General features: G+C 41.5%; 2 protein-coding genes across 2 annotated transcripts; one reads left to right on the top strand and one right to left on the bottom strand.

Annotated features, from left to right (window-relative positions):
* Window positions 1–1,169: 1,169 nt before the first annotated feature.
* On the top strand, window positions 1,170–14,675 carry ubap1lb (ubiquitin associated protein 1-like b). Its single transcript, XM_062561678.1, has 6 exons — window positions 1,170–1,957; window positions 4,361–4,463; window positions 6,670–7,245; window positions 8,478–8,627; window positions 13,447–13,548; window positions 14,212–14,675. Exons 2-6 carry the CDS (start codon window positions 4,362–4,364, stop codon window positions 14,344–14,346), a joined length of 1,065 nt encoding a protein of 354 aa, XP_062417662.1. The 5' UTR covers window positions 1,170–1,957; window position 4,361; the 3' UTR covers window positions 14,347–14,675.
* Window positions 14,676–14,787: 112 nt separating this feature from the next.
* On the bottom strand, window positions 14,788–16,388 carry kbtbd13a (kelch repeat and BTB domain containing 13a). The gene has a single exon (XM_037450620.2). The coding sequence runs from the start codon at window positions 16,386–16,388 to the stop codon at window positions 14,961–14,963; it is 1,428 nt and encodes a 475-aa protein (XP_037306517.1). The 3' UTR covers window positions 14,788–14,960.
* Between the last annotated feature and the right edge of the window lie 2,344 nt (window positions 16,389–18,732).

Raw genomic sequence — 18,732 nt, 5'->3', positions numbered from 1 at the left:
GCCACAGGAAATAAGGACATGTTTTTGAGAAGTGTAGGATGAATTATGAAAAGAAAAATCAAAGGAACAATCTTTTCTCAGATATGGCATGAATTTATTGCACTTCTCTGTTACTAATCAATCAGGTAAATACCTGAATATTTTTTAATTCAGCTTTATTGGTGTTGATGGAATAAAAACAACCCCCAAAACAGGACTGGTTTTGCATGTGCAGGCCATTTCAAGTTTCTCTCTCTTGATCTCTTTGACTGGTTTTCTACCCGTGTTGGAATGTTTCGGTACATCAGACACTGCAAGGTTGCTCCTCAGACTTTACAGGAACTCACTGATGCCCTTAGACAGATCTGGGACGACATTTCACAAGACACCATCTGCTCTCATTAGGAGCATGCATACAAGCACGTGGGGGCCAAACAAGATGATAAGAAACATTTAGAGTTGAAGAAATTACATTTTGGCAAAATGACAGCTTGTTAGCTCAATGGTTTTGACTTTCAAACATGTTTTTGGCCTCAAGACTTCATATGCTCACTATGACAATTTCACACACATGCCTACTGGGATAAAGTGATGACATGTTGGACAGACCGTGAACTGCAACAGTCATGCAGCTGTGGAGACGACGGTTACTGAATCACAGTAATATAGATGAGGATATCTATCAGCTTCTGTGAATGTTCACCAAGAGCACTTCAAAGCTAAAGTGAGAAACTCAGAAGGGTTTGGATTATATTCTTTCTGCCTCATATTGATGGCTCTTTTCTGATAATAACCAGCTGCAAAGACAGTTGATGAGTCATCAACACTCCCTTCAGGCCTCCCTCGAAAACATGTTATTATAACTAACAAGTCTTCCAGAAACCTTTATTGAGACCCCTTGGGGGAATTATTCTCTGCATTTAACACACACTGCAGTAATGGATGCAAACAAGACGTTAAGTTTAGCAGCTTGAATAGAACTCTGTCCCACATGTTGTCATTGGCACACTTCAGGACGACTTGGTAACTTGTGAAGACTGTGGTGTGCTTTCTTTCAGGAGAGAATGGGATGTGTTTGTGGTTCCAGCGGATAATCCTGATGGTTCTCCAGTTCCTCAGAGCTGGATCCTACCAGACGAACCGTCAGACCAGGCCTGGGCCTCCGCTGTGCACTCCGCTGACACAGAGTGAGACGAGTGTTCTGTCAACCAGTGGCATCCACTGCAGGGCTCTGTGCAAGGACACAATGTTTAGAAGTAGAAAATCACCGGGCACAGGTGGACAATAGAGTGAACGCAAGTAATATAAGACATAAGAGAAAAGCATCAAATGAAAGGCATGAATGTCAGTCATGTGAAGACAGGTTTCTAAACAGTGATATATGTTCTCCACCAGTTTATTACCTTTCTGTTCTGCTTCATATATTGTTACAAAAACAGACAAATGAAAGGCGTTGGTTCTTTTTTATATGTAGTTTTACCGTCCTGACCTTGATAATGACTGCCAAATGTAATACCCATTAATTAATATTGTCTTAATCTTAGTCTTGTATTTCAGTGTTTTCTTTCTATTGTTGATCAGTGTGAGCAAAGCAACATTATGTTAACCCTCTCCGTCCCATGGGAAGGACCTATGGCCAAGAATCATCACTGGTCATTAATGTTCACAACATATGGACAGGAAAACGTGTATTTTTCACTAAGGTGGTGTTTATTATGCAATAAAACCTTAAATTGGTTCTGACATCTGCCAATGCTAAAAAGAAAGCTGTGGAAGTGATTGCCTCCTGCAGCCTGTTTACTGGATCCTTCTTTAATCGGCTTTGTGTACTGACGTCAGGCTTTTACTCTTTGTTGACGTCTTCTGTGCTCCCTCTGTGGGGACATCAGCTGGTTGATTACTGTAAGTCACTAGATTACACTTCTGTTCACGCACCTCTGAGAGGAGACTGACTTACAGCGGCGCCAAGACTACAAAGGTAAAATAACATTTGTTTTACTAGAACACTCAAATTTTGGTTTAAAATCTAAAATAAGGTTAATGTAGAGCAAAGATAACAAAATACCTATTTGTACCATCAATGTTTTTCATTGGTGGGGAATCTTTTTGATTAATTGGCAGACAACAGTTGATACACCCATAATATAGATTTTGTATATAAAATGTTTCACAATGAACAAATAGGTTGGTATCATGTTTTTTATAATCTGAGGAAATAAAAGTGCAGTGAATAATATGAGGTAAAAGATAAATGCATTAAACATCAAATGTTGGGCTTTTTAAGATGTCATTTAAAATATCTTATTGATCCTGCAGCCTTTAAAATTCACTCTTGTTATAGTACTAAATCATTCGACTTCTCATTTTACTGCATGTTTGAAGTATTAAAATAAGGAATTCCATTTAACATGAGCATGTTGGGGACAACGCAACAAGCTCACTGTCTCTTAACTTGTCCCGTGGGGTCTTGGTTTTACCGGAGCAAATATCTGCTTAGGCTTCACAGTACAGCGGGGGAGAGAGGGATACAGGTGAGGGTTAACTCACGGGCATGACGGATGCTGTCTGATCCTTTCCCTGCACATGATGCACACTCCGATGTGTAACACAATCAGCCAATTTAGAAAGAAGTGTACGTGTGAACAGACAGGTGTCCTGTGGAGGCATCTGACCGTGTGAGCCGCTGAGTGAGAAGAATTATTTCTTCATCATCTGGAACCTTTGACCTCTTGGGCCTAATCATTCAATTTAGGCTGGAAGTGTGATAAACAAACCAGAATTAATGAACCAGACCTCTCTAGTCTAACCCTGACCATAACTGTCATTATTTATTGCTTAATAAACAACACGTGTTCCCTCTTTTATGATATGAATATAACAAGAGAGAGGGACTCAATGGTTTGCTGACGGCGGGTCGCACCGGACGGGCAGCTGGACACCGGCGGCAGGCCGCGAGTTTTTACATATGTTACCTAGATAAATGACATGAATAGTTAAATATAATTAAATCAATGTTTTAAATACACGTATTTTGCTACACACTGGTGGAGATGCAAACATGTTTACTCTGCATCTCCTTAAACTGTCTGCTCTTCGATTAAACTATATGAGCACTATTATTACTTATAACACAATGCGTGGACAATAAATGTCAGAGCCAAGAGCAGCGAGTGTGCGTGTAGTTATATACTGCGGCTAACAGATCCCGTAGGACCAGGATTGTTTATTTTTATCCATTTATTCACTTTTCTCAAAATGTTTCTCAAAACGGCCGTGTGTTGACGAGTGTTTTTGTTTTATGGTTTTTACGGTAAAAGGGAGGATCAAAAGGTACATGGACCACCAAGGCATATCTGTCCTATGGTTTTACAAGCACTAAGGTAGGCCAAGAAGAGAGATTCAAGTGTGTTATTTGCTTAAAATACTGGTGGCAGACAGCAGGAGGCCACTAAACTTAAAATGTAACCAAAAAGGTGGATATCTCAGTGAGGTGATGTGTGTGCGCCATACCAAGTAACCACTCGAATAAATTAACAAAACATTTTATTATAATCTGAATCACAAACTATTTAAAAACAGTCAAGCTCAAGATAAAAACAAGGTCTAAAATGACTGAATCTAAAAGTGGTCTCAGAGATCCTGCTTCACCATAAAAAGACAGTAAAAGAGATGCATCTCGATTTAAAAGGACAAATAAAAAGGACACCAGATTGGGCCAGCACAGAAAGGGCTCAATTGGGTAATTAAGACCCGAGGACAGTTTCCTTACCAAGAGAATTAAAAGCCCAATAGATGACGGGTTTCTAAAAGAATCTCACTAGTCGGCACTTAGTCAAGGTCCTCCTGTGTCCTTCTACACAGTGCTGCTCAAAAATACACTTAAAATCCACCACCCTGTTCATGTAAACATCAAATTAAAAAAATGATAATGCTGTTAAAGGTGAGGAAATATGTTGTTCTATGTGAGCACTGTAACTGACTGGCGACCAGTCCAAGGGGTCCTGGCCGCGATCCTCTAAGTGTAAGCAGTATAGACAATGACTGACTGAATGTCAGCCTCCTTCGGAAATCCTGCACCATTGTGAAGGGAAGACGAGCTACGGGAAGTTAAGAAGTGCAAAATGGGAAGACGTAATTTCCGCAGGGAGCGGTAAAAGAAATAACGCTAAAAAAAAGTAACTCCATAAAACCAAATTCACATTAACAGGATTGTTAAACAATTATTTCTGTTGAAATGTTTGATGAACCAACAACCTTACTCTGCAATTTTGAGCACCGAAGCAGATTCATGACGCAGAAAGAAGTGTGATTGTGATAATATGTATATTAAATGTCCAAGAGACACCTCAGTTAATGTGTGTGTGTGTGCATGTGTGTGTAGGATGGACGGCGTCCCTCTGAAGATGCCAGATGGTGCCTTACATGAAGTCAAAAAAGTGGAAGTTATTTTGCCTGATTATCTCACCAGACTGCAGGACACAGAGGTGAGTGTGTCTTATTGTGGTCTGAATGTGTTATGTGACATACTGTGTCCTTCGGCTCTCTTTTACGAACACACACCGCTTGTGTGTGTTTTCCCTCTATTTCCAAAAAAGGGATAATATCAAAATCATTTATTTGTTCACTGATAATCCAAATAAATAAGTTGTATCTAACATGCTACAGCTCTTTTATATTTGAGGCCCAATCCTAAATCCCCCTAAACCCTAAACCTTAACCCCTCAGGGACTTAACTCAGGTCACCGCAAAGTGGTTGAGTGTGAGAGTCTGTGAGGGCTTGAAATGATGAAAATATGAAAGGAACAGCCCTTTGCTGCCACATGTAATATCACCATGACGACAAAAAATGACAAAGTATTTAACAGGGTATTTATTTTGTACTTTTAACTCTCTGATTTCACAAAAAGTGTAAAGCTGTCGAGGTCTTTAAAGTTGACTTTTGTCGTGCTGTTCCTGTATCTCACAAGCTATTTGCCTGCATCTTCCTCTTAGCTTCTAAGGCAGTTTGGTTACAATAGCTTTCATATTGGCCGAACAGTTTATTTCTTCCATGTGGCTAATGTCCATCATGGCATTGTAGCATCCAGTAAGAAAAAGTGATTAGGGGTTTAAGGATTTCCCGTCCTCGGGCCCCAATTTAAGGCATTGTCTATGTAGGCCACTGAAAGTTTATGTTCATTTCCAAACTGTTCTTTGAGAAGCTGCTTGGCCTTATTATATCCTGAGATCCATCTGGAGACAGCCTCCAATTTGCTTTCAGGACTGACCACTAGTAAACAGCTCTATATTTTAGAGGCGATCCTTGTTGTTCTCCATGTTTGAAAACCGTTATGAACAGATGTTGATCAAGCAGATCTCCTTAAAAGGTGAGAATGTCCAATGGTGGTGATCCTTTATGCTGCTTCATCATTAGCTCTGAGATGTTAGCTTCCTGCTCCATATCTGTAATGTCTCCACAACATTGCTACTGATGTTGGTGTTCCTGTGCTGCTGCTGCCCTGTAGTTGCTGTACCATAATTGCTTGGCTGTGGGTTATGGAGATGGACTGGACCAATCTTCACATGACTGTGACACTCATGCCTTTCTTTTGATGCTTTTCTCTTATGTATTTTATTCCTTGCGTTGACTCTATTGTCCAACTGTGTCCGCTGTCACAATCTTCCAACACTAGCTTAGCCTTTCCAAGTCTTGTCTTGTTTTATCGAATAGCTTCGCTTGCTCATCACTATCATCAAACACATCCGTCTATCTTTCGGTTATATCAATGGCCTCGTGTTCTTTAGGTACGAACCAACACTGCTGGTCTTCCATAAATTACTCCTCAGTAAGGAACTGTTTCAGAGCATTGTTTATCTCTAAAATCTACCAAAGAACACTCAGCTCTCAGTTTTTGTGCAATTTTGCTAACATCTACGGTGGCCGGGAAGTGCAAAGCAACATTACAAAGAATGAAACACTTTTACAAAGCTCGAGACAAATTAACATTTTGGAAAACAAATTAACATTTTATAAAACAAATTAACATTTTATAAAACAAATTAACATTTTAGAAAACACATTTACATTTTAGAAAACACATTTACATTTTAGAAAACAAATTAACATTACGCTAAACACTTTTACCAATCCCGAAACAAATTTACAAATGATGTAAATTCTTTTTCTTCACGGAAAGGGAATGTACCACATATCGCAAGTGACATGGAAGAGTTGAGCGTGGTGTTTTTGAATTGTCGTTGGTTGTGGAGTTTATGGCGTCAAAGACATTCATGGTGACCGTCCGAACATGGACTGCGGCCGAGGGATGATTTTCCCTTGTTGTGGCAAACACATGAACAGCTTAACGCGGTTTTGCTTTACGTGTGGTCGGTGTTTGGAGTTTTTAAAGTACGCGGACCAGACGAAAACACCAGACATACAGCATCATTGCATTCAATATTTTAACGAGGGCCACTCGTATGCTGTAATCGTGAACATGATGTCAAGTCTACACGGTGTAAACATCAGCTTGACTCTTAAAGTAAACTGAACGAAGGCGGATTGTACCGCAGAAAGGATTATTCCTCGCCAAATGCCGTTGTTACGTGCCTACTGGTTTTTTAACCTACTGGTTTGGCTACGTGTGCGTGTTTGTTTTTCCCCGACAGTGGCAGTTTCTGTCACTAACGTTTAGTTTATCCTTTTGACAGTATGAGTTCAGTCTGGAAAACTGGGTGCTGACCGGACTGCAGAGTGGCTTCACCGGCCAGCACCAGCCTCCACCCCCCTCCTCCTCGTCCGGACTGCCGCCATCTTGTCCTCCGTACTGGATGATGTTCAGCAGCCCACAGCAGAGCCGCTTAGCCAGCCGCCACTGCTCCGACTTCTGGGAGCCCAATCCTCGACAGCGCTCCCACAGCCTCAACCCTGCGGTCCTGCGCACTGAAGCGCCCATCTCTGAGGATGATGCCTCAGAGAAAGACAAGATATATTTTTCAGTGAAAGTCTGCTCTGGTGGGGAAACTGGTGCTTCATGTCAAAGGAAAGCACAGAGAGCCTTTGTCCCAGACCTCCTGAACCCTCCTGCCTGCCTCAGCAGCCTGCCTCACCAGCGCAGGAAGAACCTGCGACAGTGCTCCCTGTCAGTGCTGGAAACATCCCAACACCACGTTCTCAACACAGACAGCCCAACTCCAAACTGGACCCCCACCAGCCGAGCCCTCAACACCAGAGCCAATACAGTCGATAGGCTCCCCATCATCAACAACCACAACGCAACACACAGGGTAAGAATTACACATTGTAATGTTGAGGGAACCAAAGGAACTCCAGTTTTATTCATAGTAATATTTTTAAATAGCCAGGATGCCAGAGTTCCAGGATGTGTTGCTGTGTTGGGCGGGTTGAATGATCTTTCAGCAGTGATATGCAGATCATTGATTTTGTTTGACTTCTTGGCTTCGCTAGTGGTTTCACAAAGTGTATATATTTCAAATCACCTTACTAAGAGTTGATCAGCAGGGAAAAGCTAAGGACTTAAAGACAGTATGACTGTCTCATTCAGGTCAGTCAGGTCCCACTGCTCTCACACAGATTGTGTTTCATTGCATGACGTGAAATGAAAAGGTATTACATTATGATCATAAGAGATTTAACCAGATGACAAAGCACTGTACGTTTTAAGTGTTTGTACTTTGAGTATTTTTATTTCACAGCATTCTCAACTTCAACTACATTGCATGTATCTGACAGCTGGAGTTATTGGTTATTAAATGTAAATTGGGCGTTTTTATAGCTTTTTATGGTTCCAACTTCTTATTTCCTGCTTTTCTTTTAAGTTTTTAGTAACAAAGAGAGCTTATAGTGAGGGTTAGAAAAAGCTAATGGAATCCGCAGAATAGTCAGCGCTTCACTCTGGTCTGTATCCTGGCTCAGGTGTTACTTTCCCCTGATCCCTACTATAAATCTTCACACATAATCCAGGGACAGCACTCACTGTGGCATCACACACACCCTGTCTGGTCAACACAGCAGCATCTGTGTAGGCGACGTAACTTGTTTGTGTCGCCGAGGGGCTGAGTAGAGGAGAAAATCCGCGGACGCGCTGTGATTGAGTGACACCCGGATGCCGTAACTGTTCTGTGTAGTTTTTTATTTTACTGTTCATATGATCAGGTGTTTACAATGCTATCTTGCGGTCAACAAAATATAGATCTCCTTCTCTCACCCCCTCTCTTTCCCTTTCCAAACCAAATATTGAATACGCCCCTTTATCCCCGTTGAACACCAAAAAACACCACGTGACTCAATCAAACAAAGAAAAAAGTGACGCCAAATACCTGGCCCCTACAATCTGTTTCAAGTTGGCTGTAAATCAGTCTTTGTCAACCTACAGGAGAAATCAATCTCAACCATTTTATCAGTTCACACTTCCAAAATACATTCAGGGATCTGCTCTTTAAAGTCTACACTCTAAAAATAGAATCACACACTCGCTCACTGGACTCTTGTTTCCTAGAAGTCCTCTGCTTTGGACTCGTCAGCAGAGCTCCTGTCAGCTCTGAGCCCAGAAGAGAGAGAGTTGCTGGGGGCAATCACTGACCAGGGTTACCCCTTCCGCACCGCCATCATCGCTCTGCAGAAGACTGGGCGGCAGACCCCAGATCAGGTCAGTCAGTATCTTACACTTTAGGACCACTGACTTTCTTTACTGTTGGCACCCCAGTCACGCAGAGTAGGGCGGCCCATGCCTGAGCCATAGTAGGATTCTCAATGAAGCATTCTGGCCACACTTCCGTCCAATACATCAGAATCATACACACTGGATCTTAGACAACAATAACATTTTCAAACACAAATGTAATATTAAAGCTGCGAGCAGCGTTGGACGGGTCCTCGCTACTCCTTGCATGTCAGGGCACTGGCCGGACGGTTACAAATGCAGCCGAGGAACCCTGCGGCCGTCGGACGAAGCGTTCGCAAGTCAGTGGTCGTTAACTGTGTGGAGCAACGCCGTGAATGCCACTTTGCAAACTTCTTTGACATTATCATGGTCTTAGGCCATTTATGTCAACATATAACCAGGAGCTTCTGATGTACCATTAAAAATTAACGCTTCTCAGAATATCATAGATGAGTCAATTTCCTCTCAAAATACCATACATGACCCAACATCCGTCGAAATCTTTTAAAAGGTGTTTATTTTTAATTGCGTCCTACACACAGAGTTTAATATTTCTTCCGGCAAAATGCAACTTTTAAAGGCCAAGGTCTCAAGAGCACACTGCGTGGATTTGAAAAGAATCGGGTTTAATCCCTGGGAGGACTTCGGTCTTAAGACTGTAAGACATGTTGACATGTAAGAAATTATGAAAATTAGGGTAGGTTCAGGGGTTCAATGTTTACACATCCTGTAATTTTGGTTAGAAATGATCATATGGATGTTTAAAGGGTGAGAAGTTCATGCTATATGAGAAATATGGAGCAGATTAGATAAAGTATGGTTGAGTTAAAACAACTTCAACGTTCGTGGCGAATGGTGGTTTTTTGAAAATGCTCCCTACACACATACTGTAGTTTGGTAATTCTTCTGGCAAAAATGCAGTTTTTAGAGTCTAAGGTCTCTGGATCACACTGGGCGATTTTGAAAATAATTGGGTTTAATCCCTGGGAGGAGTTTGGTCTTTTACAACTGTAAGAAATCATGAAAATAGGCCAAAAAGGCAGATTTTCAACCATTAATTAAAGCTGCGAGCAGCGTTGGACGGGTCCTCGCCACTCCTTGCACATCGGGGCACTGGCCAGACGGTTACAAATACGGCCGAGGACGAAGCGTTCGCAAGTCAGTGGTCGTTAATTGCGTGGAGCAACGCCAGGAATGCTGCTTTGCAAACTTTATCTTTGACATTATCATGGTCTTAAGCCTTTTATGTCAACATATAACCAGGAGCTTCTGATGTACCATTACAAATTAAAGCCTCTCAGAATACCATGGATGAGTCAATTTCCTTCAATGTCTCAATTACCAGACTACATTTAGTCATTTTCAGGGTAGATTTAGAAGGAAACAATCAATACTTTGATGACCATTCCACTTCAGACAGGCTTGGTGATTACCAGGACACTCTGATGTACCAGTCCAAAATAAAAGCCTCTCAAAATATCATACATGAGCCAATTTCCTTGAAAATCTATCACCAGACTACATTTTGTCATTGTCAAATTAAATTTGAAAGGAAACAATCAATACTTTCATGACCATTCCACTTCAGGTTGATAGTTCACATCCCCAAGATGACACTTATGGATAACCAGGACATTCTGATGTTCCATCCCAAAATAAAACCCTCTCAAAATACCATACATGACCCAACTTCCTTTGAAATCTTTTAAAATATGTTGTTTTTTAAATTGCGCCCTACGCACATAGTTTAATATTTCTTTCAGCAAAATCCAACTTCTATTGTTCAAAAGTTATGAAAAAATGAGGGTATGTTCAGGGCTTCAATGTTTACACATGCTATAATTTTGGTGAGGGCAGGCCAAGTCATTTGGAAGTAAAAAATCTGCCAGTTTAAGCCACCCCCCTTGCGAAGCTAATTAGCCCATATCTCATCAAAACAATGAGCTATCAGCACTGATATATCAACGGCACATTGACCCAATAATGATCCACTGAAGGTTTCGTGACAATCAAACTCAGCGTTTAGGAGAAATTGTCAAAAATGTGTTGTTCACTAAATTCAAAATGGCGGAAAATCTAGTTAGGTGCATTTGCATACCATTATTGACTTTTTTGTAAAGCATGTCGAAGAGCACTTGTGTGCCAAATTTCAAGATGATCGGACATCGGGGGTGGAAACTGGCCTAGTGTGGTCTTTTTTAAATTTCTAGAGGCCGCTATAGAGACATTTCTTTATACCCAAACAAATTTTTTAACAGTCCGGATATCCATGCCAAATTTAACAACTTATAAAGGCCCCAAAAAGGCCTGCGGTTTGTGAGAAGAAGAAGAATTCCTTGAAATACAATAGGTTCCTCTACGACTAGTTGTAGCAAGGACCCTAATTATAACATATACTGCCTGATTTAGTAGTCCTTCATAAATTAGAAAATGACTGTAAAATTACACGATATTCAGTACAGTAATATACTGTACTGTTATTCTTCTATACAGTTGAATACTGTAAAATATAGCAACGGTTGTCGTTTTGGAAGGACATTTTTTGTATTTATTCCTTTTTTGTTAACTCTAACTTCGCCCAATACTTGCATCATATAATCACATTGCATCAAGTGTCTACTTCTTATTTAGCACATTGAATGTAAAGACTTTATCTTATTTTATTCTCACATCATTCTGCACCGATTCACCACATCAAATTCCTGTATGTGTAACATATATGGCAATAAATGGCTTCTGATTCTGATCTCATCAAGACAGGTAAAGAAATCTGTAGACATCATCAATCCGTGATTACATTCAGGGTGGAAAAGTTTGCCGATTTCCATGACTCTGAACGAAGCACCAAAGTGGACCAAGCAAGATAGCATTCGACTCTGCAGCGGATCTGCTCTCATTCAGACTCGGTTTTGGTGCTCAAGCACCATCTGCTCCTCCACCTCACACCACGTGCTGCTCCACCTCGTTGTCAAATAGCACAGCGGACCCTCTAATCCATCCTGCCCTTGTGGCTCACTGAACAAGGTAACGTAGATATTATCACTGTCAGCATTACCGATTTCAGTCATTTTGTTGTGTTGATTTTGGGGAGATGGTGGCGCATGGAGTAGTGTGATGCGCTGGGAGCTGCAAGATTAAGTTGGCGGTTCGAATCCCGGCTACCCATGTGCCATGTCGAAGCGTCCCTGAGCAAGACACCTAACCCCTAATTGCTCCCCAGGCCAAATCTAATGCATGGGCATGGTAACGTGACTTTTTGTTAAACTGGATGTGGCCAGAATGCATGCAATTTTCAGCTAACTTAAGCTAATGTTTCTCTCTCGAGTGACAACTTTAATATCTGTAATGTTATCTTTGTGTTGAACCGCGTTGTATCCATTTGACGTTGCTGCTACGTTAGCTTCGGCTACAGCATTTGCTAATGTTATTTTCATTAAATTTTGTGAATTCTATGGTCCCACATTAGATATGATCATTTATTCATGTTGTGAAATGTAAGTAGTCTTATGTAAAAGTACTGGACTCTTTAACAGAGGGTCAAATGTTATTTTACATAAATAAAATATTTACACGTTAGATGAGAAGAATAATCTCTCATGAGTAGACACATGGGTCATTATAATGAAAAGTGAAAACAAGTATTTCTTTTAATTTTATTTCATACGTTTTTTTTTACTAGGTTACAACGTCTAATGGGCCTTCTCTTTTATTACATTTTAGTGCTTCCTTGGACTGAACCGGTTTGTGAGAAGAATAATAATTCCTTGTGGTCTTTTGGCAACAGTGATACAAGGACCATGAAGCTGGTCCAGAAGAAGTCAGCAACTGTGAATCCCCATGTGGCCACACTGATAAAAAGACTGAGTGGAACTTTATGTCTCTTTATGACTTTAAAGAGAACACCAGGATGCAGTGTGCTACCTGTCGTTCCTCCCTACGTAACACTTATAAAAATTGTGTTCAGTTATTTAAGTATTTCAATGTTTTTTGTTGTTTAATATGTTTGCATTTGTTAAATCCAATTTTATGTTTTGTTATTTGTATTTTTCAAAAATGTGATTGCTGTTAAGTGTATTTGACACTGCTTTAACTTTAATAAAAGTATATTATTGAAAGACTATCTCTTGTTTGAGTCCTTTTCATGACAGTAGGAATGGTAAAATAACGGTATAATGATGTTTCTATACCACACTGTAATGTTGTTTTTTACCAACTGGAAGTGGGAATGAAACCAAAACACTGAGTAATAAGCCACTTTAAGCCTCTGTAAAAATAGACCATAGCCTGCTCATGTGTTTCCACAGACTACGTCACAATCCACAGTACAGGGGGATCTGAGAAGTGACGCACCAGCGAATGATTAACATAAGCTAGTAGCTTAAAAATTACAAAACCAAACAAAGTGGGTTGGATAATCCTTAAATTACAAAAGGTTATTAAATTATGATCATAAGAGATTTAACCAGATAACCGACTAGATAACTTTTTTTCAAAGAACTGTACGTTGGAAGTGTTTGTACTTTGAGTATTTTCATCTTTCATCTTTCAGCATTTTCAACTATGCTGCACATATCTGCTTTTTATAGTTCCTCCTTTCCTGCTTTTATTTTAAGAAATGTTTAAAAAATTTGTAGCTATGGACTATTCGTGAGAAAAAAGAGATTTCACATCGGAATATTTCTTCACTAAACGTAGATGGTGGTCAAACATTAGTCGATGCTATCACTGCATTATTAGCCTAAATACGTTTAAAGTTTATTGGGTTTTACCGACAAGATGTTGAAATATTTATGTGTCTTCTCAGATCTTGAGTTATCTGGTGGCATGTGACCGTCTATGCCAGCTGGGTTATGATGTGGCTTTGGTAGAAGAAGCTCTGGAGATGTTTCAGAACTGTGAAACAAAGGTAAGAGGTGCAGAACGCTACACTGTTACATGAACATTTCATTAGAGACAACACGACTTTCAACTTTCCCTTTGAAACTGTTGGGGATTAATTTATTCATAGTTTTAACTATTTTCCAATTATTTTCTAACTCACTGACTTTATCTGACTCGAGATGAGGACACACACAGACCACACACACTGGAGATCTAGGTTCTTTGATTCACAGAGATTTATTGGAGCAACAACATTGTGACAATAAACCAAGCTCTGTACGGAAGGACACCCTGGTGTGTTGATGCAGGACTAACAGGCTCATTCTGGTCGGCTGACCCTATCTCTCTGGCCTTCCCGTTCTGTCTCCTAGCGTCTACATACACACACTGAGACCGTTGTCCTATAGCTGTGTCTATACAGTGTCTCTACACTATCTTGTCCTAAACCTTTTGCCATCCCCAGTGTCACAATGACTCTCCTGTCTCTATATCTATGCAACCTTGCCTATATATCTGTCTATGCGCCTTCTGTTAGCGTCTCCCTTCTCTCTGTTAAATTGTAACTCATCTACTTACTACCTACTACAACTTACCCAATTTCTCTAAAACTGATTATAACATAAAATACATTGAACAATAAGATAACATTTTCCCCTCTATAAACCTTTCTTCATTCTTTCTCTTATAGGCCGAGGAGTTCCTCCATCTGCTGGGTCAGTTCAATGAGATGGGCTTCCAGCAGAGCGCCATCAAAGAGGTGCTGCTGGTCCATGAAAACCACCGAGAGCGAGCCCTAGAGGAGCTGATGATGCGTGTGGCCTGATGGAAGATCAAACTCACGCGCGCACACACCCTTACCTTTTAATTCATGTTTTTCTGGTTGCTATTATTTTCTTAGGCAGAGAGAGAAGAACTATTACTGTTCTCTTTCAATCATTTTAGCTGAAGATGGATGTGGCCTTCACCCAGGAAAAGTCAATTGTTGATTTATAGTATGTAAATAGTATATTACTAATAGTACTATATATGTAGTATATAGTTTTTATAATATGTATGATGATGAAGGTGGTGATGATAAAAAACATGATTATGAAGATGTTTATTGAACTCTTCTGCCGTCTTCTCTCTTCCTAAAATGATTCCATCTGGGGAACTGCTCTTGAACTTTTTTCGATGAAAACACGATCAGTGTCCATCACGGACTGTTCGCAAAAACAGAAACTCAATGTCATCAATTCATTGTTGTGTGATCTCCAAATACTGTAATATTCCCACCAAGATGTCAAGCAGATGTATAGTTTAGCAGGATGTATAAAGATTTACAAAGGAAAAGTTACTTATCCCTTTTTTCCCCTCTTCCATATACACCAGGTGGTTAGTTTCAAACATGTGGGATGTGTTTCTTTTGAACCAAGTTCAAAGTAGTCCTACAGGCTCTCAGAGGCTATTTTGGTCCTGATCAGAGTTCCCCATGGGGGAGATGCAGACTTTATTGAGTCTCATCAGAAATGTATATATAGATCCAATCCTGCCAAAACCCTTCATCTCCCGCTTCACTCTCCATTTGTAATCCTCTACAGTATACTCTGTGGTCACCTCCCGGCTGAGTGTGAACACAGAATCTCCTCTGGCTACAGCAGTCAACAGAGAGCCTTTGCTATTCCCATACTGGCCAGACATGGCCGTCCACTGGCCGGAGCTCAGGTTGTAGCAGTCCATCACACACAGTAAGAAGTCATCACACGGTCCATTGCGCATCACATACAGATTATCTTTATGTGGCACCATATAGAGACCATAACTGTGCTCACGGATGAGCGTGGTGATCAGCAGCCACTGATCCCGTTCAGAGGCGTACTCAAGTATATCTGTGGCCCCCTTTCCTTTCCAGAGGCAGATAAATATTCTGTTCACGGCTATAGCAGACGCCACCAAGGCTGCAGGGCAGGGGAGGGGGGCGACAAACCGCCAGCTTCCATTCGACACCCTGTACCTCTCCACAGACGACATGGCCTTCATTTTGAACTCACCACCTATAGCGTAGAGACAGCCCTCATGACCTATCAGAGTGAAGTTGTAGCGTGGTTGCTGGCAACCACAGATGGTGGACCATGTGTTTGCTGCAGGATTGTAACAGAAACCATTCTCCAATACCGTCTTGGTTATATCATGCACTCCTCCGATGATATAGAGTTTGTTGTCCAGGACTGCCACACCGGCCATTGTGGTGCTCGTGCTCACAGGTAGATGAGTCAGGACCTTCCACTCGCTGTTGTCTTCGTCCAGGTAACAGACAGTCCTCTGGAGATCCTTTAGCTGCTCAGTGGACGGAGAGTGGCTGCACACTGCCACGTAGCTACTTGGGAGAAAGGACTCTATGTACTCTACCATCTTCTTGGGTAAGGTCTGAACTTCTTCCTTCAGTTCAGTGTACATATCTCTGATGAATAAGGCTGAACTGTAGGAGAGCTCTCCCACACCGTAGGTGGCAGCCGTGTGGTAAATGAGCAGACAGTTTTCAGAATTTACGATATTGATCAAGTGCTCGGTAAGAGCGGGCACCTGCAGGAAAGCTGTACACTCAATGGCTTCCACAATCTGATCGCTGCTCAGCATGGGATGCTTCCCGCCCAGGACCTGCAGCATGACCTGAAAGCCCAGTACCCCCACACACTGCAGCTGAATCTCTTCCTGTTGGCACTCTCTCATTCCTGACTGGAATAATGCTCTGAAGTACTCACATTTCTCAGACAGAATGGTTTTATCCACAGTAAAAGAGCAGCCGTTAATGCTGACCCTCAGGCTTTCCAGGGGCTGACACAGTCCTGGCTGCTGGCTGAAGCTCGGGCAGCTGTTAGACTCCATCGCTTCCCCGATTTTGGAGCTTCATGACATTTCAGTTAAAACGCAAACTGACAATAAGATAGCTTTGATCCAGGTCATATTACAACATCAGTGGTGTTTCACTACCTACTAGTGCCAGTGTGAATGAGCACCTCCTACCCAGAGCTGATGCTAGCTGATTTTCTCACAGCTCTAAGAACAGACTATACATAGCAGGAGGACGTGTGACAAAGTTCAAATACATTATGATGACATGCAGCCAGAGGAGAAAGAGGAGCCGGATAATGATAGGGTGACTCTCAATGTGCTGAAGATTCATATTGCTCTTTGTCTGTGGCTGACAGTTCTGCAACAGCTGAGAATTTGTCCTTGAGCAGCAGGATCAGTCCAAATGTAACAATAGGTCCTTCCCCTTTGGTTTCAGAGTAGGAAATGAAGGGCTACAAGGAGACAGCCACACATAGTCCTGCTCCCTTAAAATAATTCATAATAAATAAATAATAAAACATAAATGATGTTAGTATATTTCAATTTTAAAGTCACAAGTGAAATACAAATGTATTATTCTCTTAATAATAAGCCACTACTAATGGCGCGTTTCCACCGAGCAGTACGGTAGGGTACGGGTCGGGTCTGTTAACCATGATTTGGCGAGCGTTTCCATCGCCAACAGCACCCTTACCTGATAGGCGTGGTGTATTCCAGAAAGTAGTGGTAACGTCACTTGATGGGCGTGGTATTGGACGGAAAGTAGATTGACGTCATTCGATCACGCGAAAACTGAAAGCTAACCGCAAACAACAATGAAGGACATACAGCCGATCCTGTTCTTGCTTCTCGATATGTGGCTGTTAAAGTAAATGCTGCGCGGCGACATTGTTGCGACGGTGTTGTAGTTTAAAAACGGCGCTTCGTGTGTTGTCTTTCCTCTTGCTGCACGCGCAAATGACGACACTCTTTCAACGTTCTGCAGTGAGTCTAGCTCCACCCTTTAGTACCAAACAACTGTGCCAGGTACCCCAACGGAAGGGTACCCAAAAAGTGGTACGGTACTGTGCGGATTTTTGGTACTTTTCTCAGTGGAGACACAAATAAAAGGGTACAGACCCGACCCGTACCGTACCGCTCGGTGGAAACGCACCATAATATAACAACAATAGGAGCAATTATTATTATCATCATTATTATTAAAACAACTGTAATCACAATATACAATGTGTATATTGTCTTTGAAAATAGATTCACAAATTACAGTGAGTTTGAGACTCGGACTCGAGTGCGATTTGAGTCGCACACACGGTGACTTCAGACCCGACTTGAGACTCGTCCTCGAAAGACTTCAGACTCGACTCGGACTCGACCTTTGGGACTCGTGAGCATCTCTGATATCAAGCAATCCCAACTATTATCTTCTGATATTGAGGGACTTGAGGGATGAAGAAAGTGGAGCAATGAAGCCCAGATGATGCCATCAGGGTAAGTAAATACTACAAACACTCCTCCAGATGAATGTGTTGCTATGTTAAGACAAATAACCATCACATTGTTAGTCTACATCACATGGTTGTAGGGCTGGTCAAGACAATGTCATGCATTATGACAGGCGTTTGGGAGGGAGTGTCACTGAACAGGCATGGAAAATCACCAATAAGTGTCATAATATCATTCCTCTGGTCTAGGGAGATGAGACAAGTAGTGGGGCAATTGGGACAATACCTCAGTATTAGTTAGTCTGGCCCCCATTGATGCAGCATCGCGCATCACCAACCCGTCTTCATTACCATCGACAGGAGAGCTCACCATGGAAACAGCTGCAACAGGTGACACCGTCGTTGACCCCTGGGCCTTGGATGACCCTTGGTGAACTTCGTGGAGTTGGTAGCGTTTCATCATGTTCACATTGTACACTCTATTTCTTCGCCTGTGGTCCGGGGTTTGAATCACATACACTCACCTAAAGGATTATTAGGTACACCTGTTCAATTTCTCATTAATGCAATTATCTAATCAACCAATCACATGGCAGATGCTTCAATGCATTTAGGGGTGTGGTCCTGGTCAAGACAATCTCTTGAACTCCAAACTTAATGTCAGAATGGGAAAGAAAGGTGATTTAAGCAATTTTCAGCGTGGCATGGTCGTTGGTGCCAGACGGGCCAGTCTGAGTATTTCACAATCTGCTCAGTTACTGGGATTTTCACACACAACCATTTCTAGGGTTTACAAAGAATGGTGTTAAAAGGGAAAAACATCCAGTGTGCGGCAGTCCTGTGGGCGAAAATGCCTTGTTGATGCTAGAGGTCAGAGGAGCATGGGCCGACTGATTCAAGCTGATAGAAGAGCAACTGAAATAACTGACTGAAAT

Source organism: Pungitius pungitius, chromosome 4 (genome assembly GCF_949316345.1).
Source record: "Pungitius pungitius chromosome 4, fPunPun2.1, whole genome shotgun sequence".
In the NCBI taxonomy this organism is placed as follows: Eukaryota; Metazoa; Chordata; class Actinopteri; order Perciformes; family Gasterosteidae; genus Pungitius; species Pungitius pungitius.
Note: the sequence above shows the minus strand (reverse complement) of the source record. Positions and strands in the feature narration are given on the sequence as shown.

Bases quoted from the DNA above. Each gene is read 5' to 3' on its own strand.
- ubap1lb (XM_062561678.1), top strand. From the start codon at position 4,362: ATGGACGGCGTCCCTCTGAAGATGCCAGATGGTGCCTTACATGAAGTC. The intron at 7,246-8,477 runs GTAAGAATTACA...CTTGTTTCCTAG, and splicing joins ACCACAACGCAACACACAGG to AAGTCCTCTGCTTTGGACTC. The intron at 8,628-13,446 runs GTCAGTCAGTAT...GTGTCTTCTCAG, and splicing joins GGCGGCAGACCCCAGATCAG to ATCTTGAGTTATCTGGTGGC.
- kbtbd13a (XM_037450620.2), bottom strand. From the start codon at position 16,388: ATGGAGTCTAACAGCTGCCCGAGCTTCAGCCAGCAGCCAGGACTGTGT.